Source organism: Orycteropus afer, unplaced genomic scaffold, assembly GCF_000298275.1.
Source record: "Orycteropus afer afer isolate SDZICR_OR568_19922 unplaced genomic scaffold, OryAfe1.0 scaffold00007, whole genome shotgun sequence".
Taxonomy (NCBI): domain Eukaryota; kingdom Metazoa; phylum Chordata; class Mammalia; order Tubulidentata; family Orycteropodidae; genus Orycteropus; species Orycteropus afer.
Window position 1 is genome coordinate 13242832 of NW_006921594.1, and position 724 is coordinate 13243555.

Genomic DNA, 724 nt, shown 5'->3' on the forward strand with positions numbered 1-724 from the left:
GCGGCCGCACGGGGCAGCAGCCTTAGGGCGGGAGGAGGGGCCGGACTGGAGGCGCGGGAGGAGAAGGTGGTGTACTCGCGGTCGCAACTGTCGCTGGCCGACAGCACCAAGGCGCTGGGCGACGCCTTCAAGCTGTTCATGCCCCGCAGCACGGAGTTCATGAGCTCGGACGCGGAGCTCTGGAGTTTCCTCTGCAGCCTCAAGCACCAGTTCTCCCCGCACATCCTGCGCAGCAAAGACGTCTACGGCTACTCCTCCTGCCGAGCCCTGGTCCCCGACCCCCCGCCGCCCCCCGCCGCCCGCGGTCAGAAGCGCAGGCCAGCCCCGGGCGCGGCGGCCAGGAGGAGGCGCCGCCGAGCCCCGGCGCCTGCCGCCCGCGGAAGGAAGCCCCCGCCTCAGCCAGTCCCCGAGGAGAGCTGCCCGGCCAAGCCCCTGGCCCTCGGGCCCTGCTTCGGGGGCCGCACCCTGGAAGAGATCTGGCGGGCGGCCACCCCGACGCTGACCACCTTTCCCACCATCCGCGTCGGCAGCGACGTGTGGGGCGAGCGCAGCCTGGCGGCGGCACGGCGCAAAGCGCACCAAGTCCTGCGAGTGAACCTGGAACCCGTGGTGAGGCTCCGCCGCTTTCCGGTGCCCCGGGCGTGAGACGCCACCGCGAGAGCGCCTCCTGCTGGCCGCGCCCCGCCCACCAAGGAACGTCCTCCCGCTTGCGCCTCCCCCTCCG

General features: G+C 73.5%; 1 protein-coding gene across 1 annotated transcript in view; it reads left to right on the forward strand.

Annotated features, from left to right (window-relative positions):
• CCDC71L (coiled-coil domain containing 71 like) overlaps positions 1–645 on the forward strand; it is a 992-nt gene extending 347 nt beyond the window's left edge. The window contains exon 2 of the mRNA XM_007945135.2: positions 18–645. Within this exon, the coding sequence (XP_007943326.2) occupies positions 18–645 (628 nt within the window). The remainder of the gene's footprint in view (positions 1–17) is intronic.
• Positions 646–724: the final 79 nt, after the last annotated feature.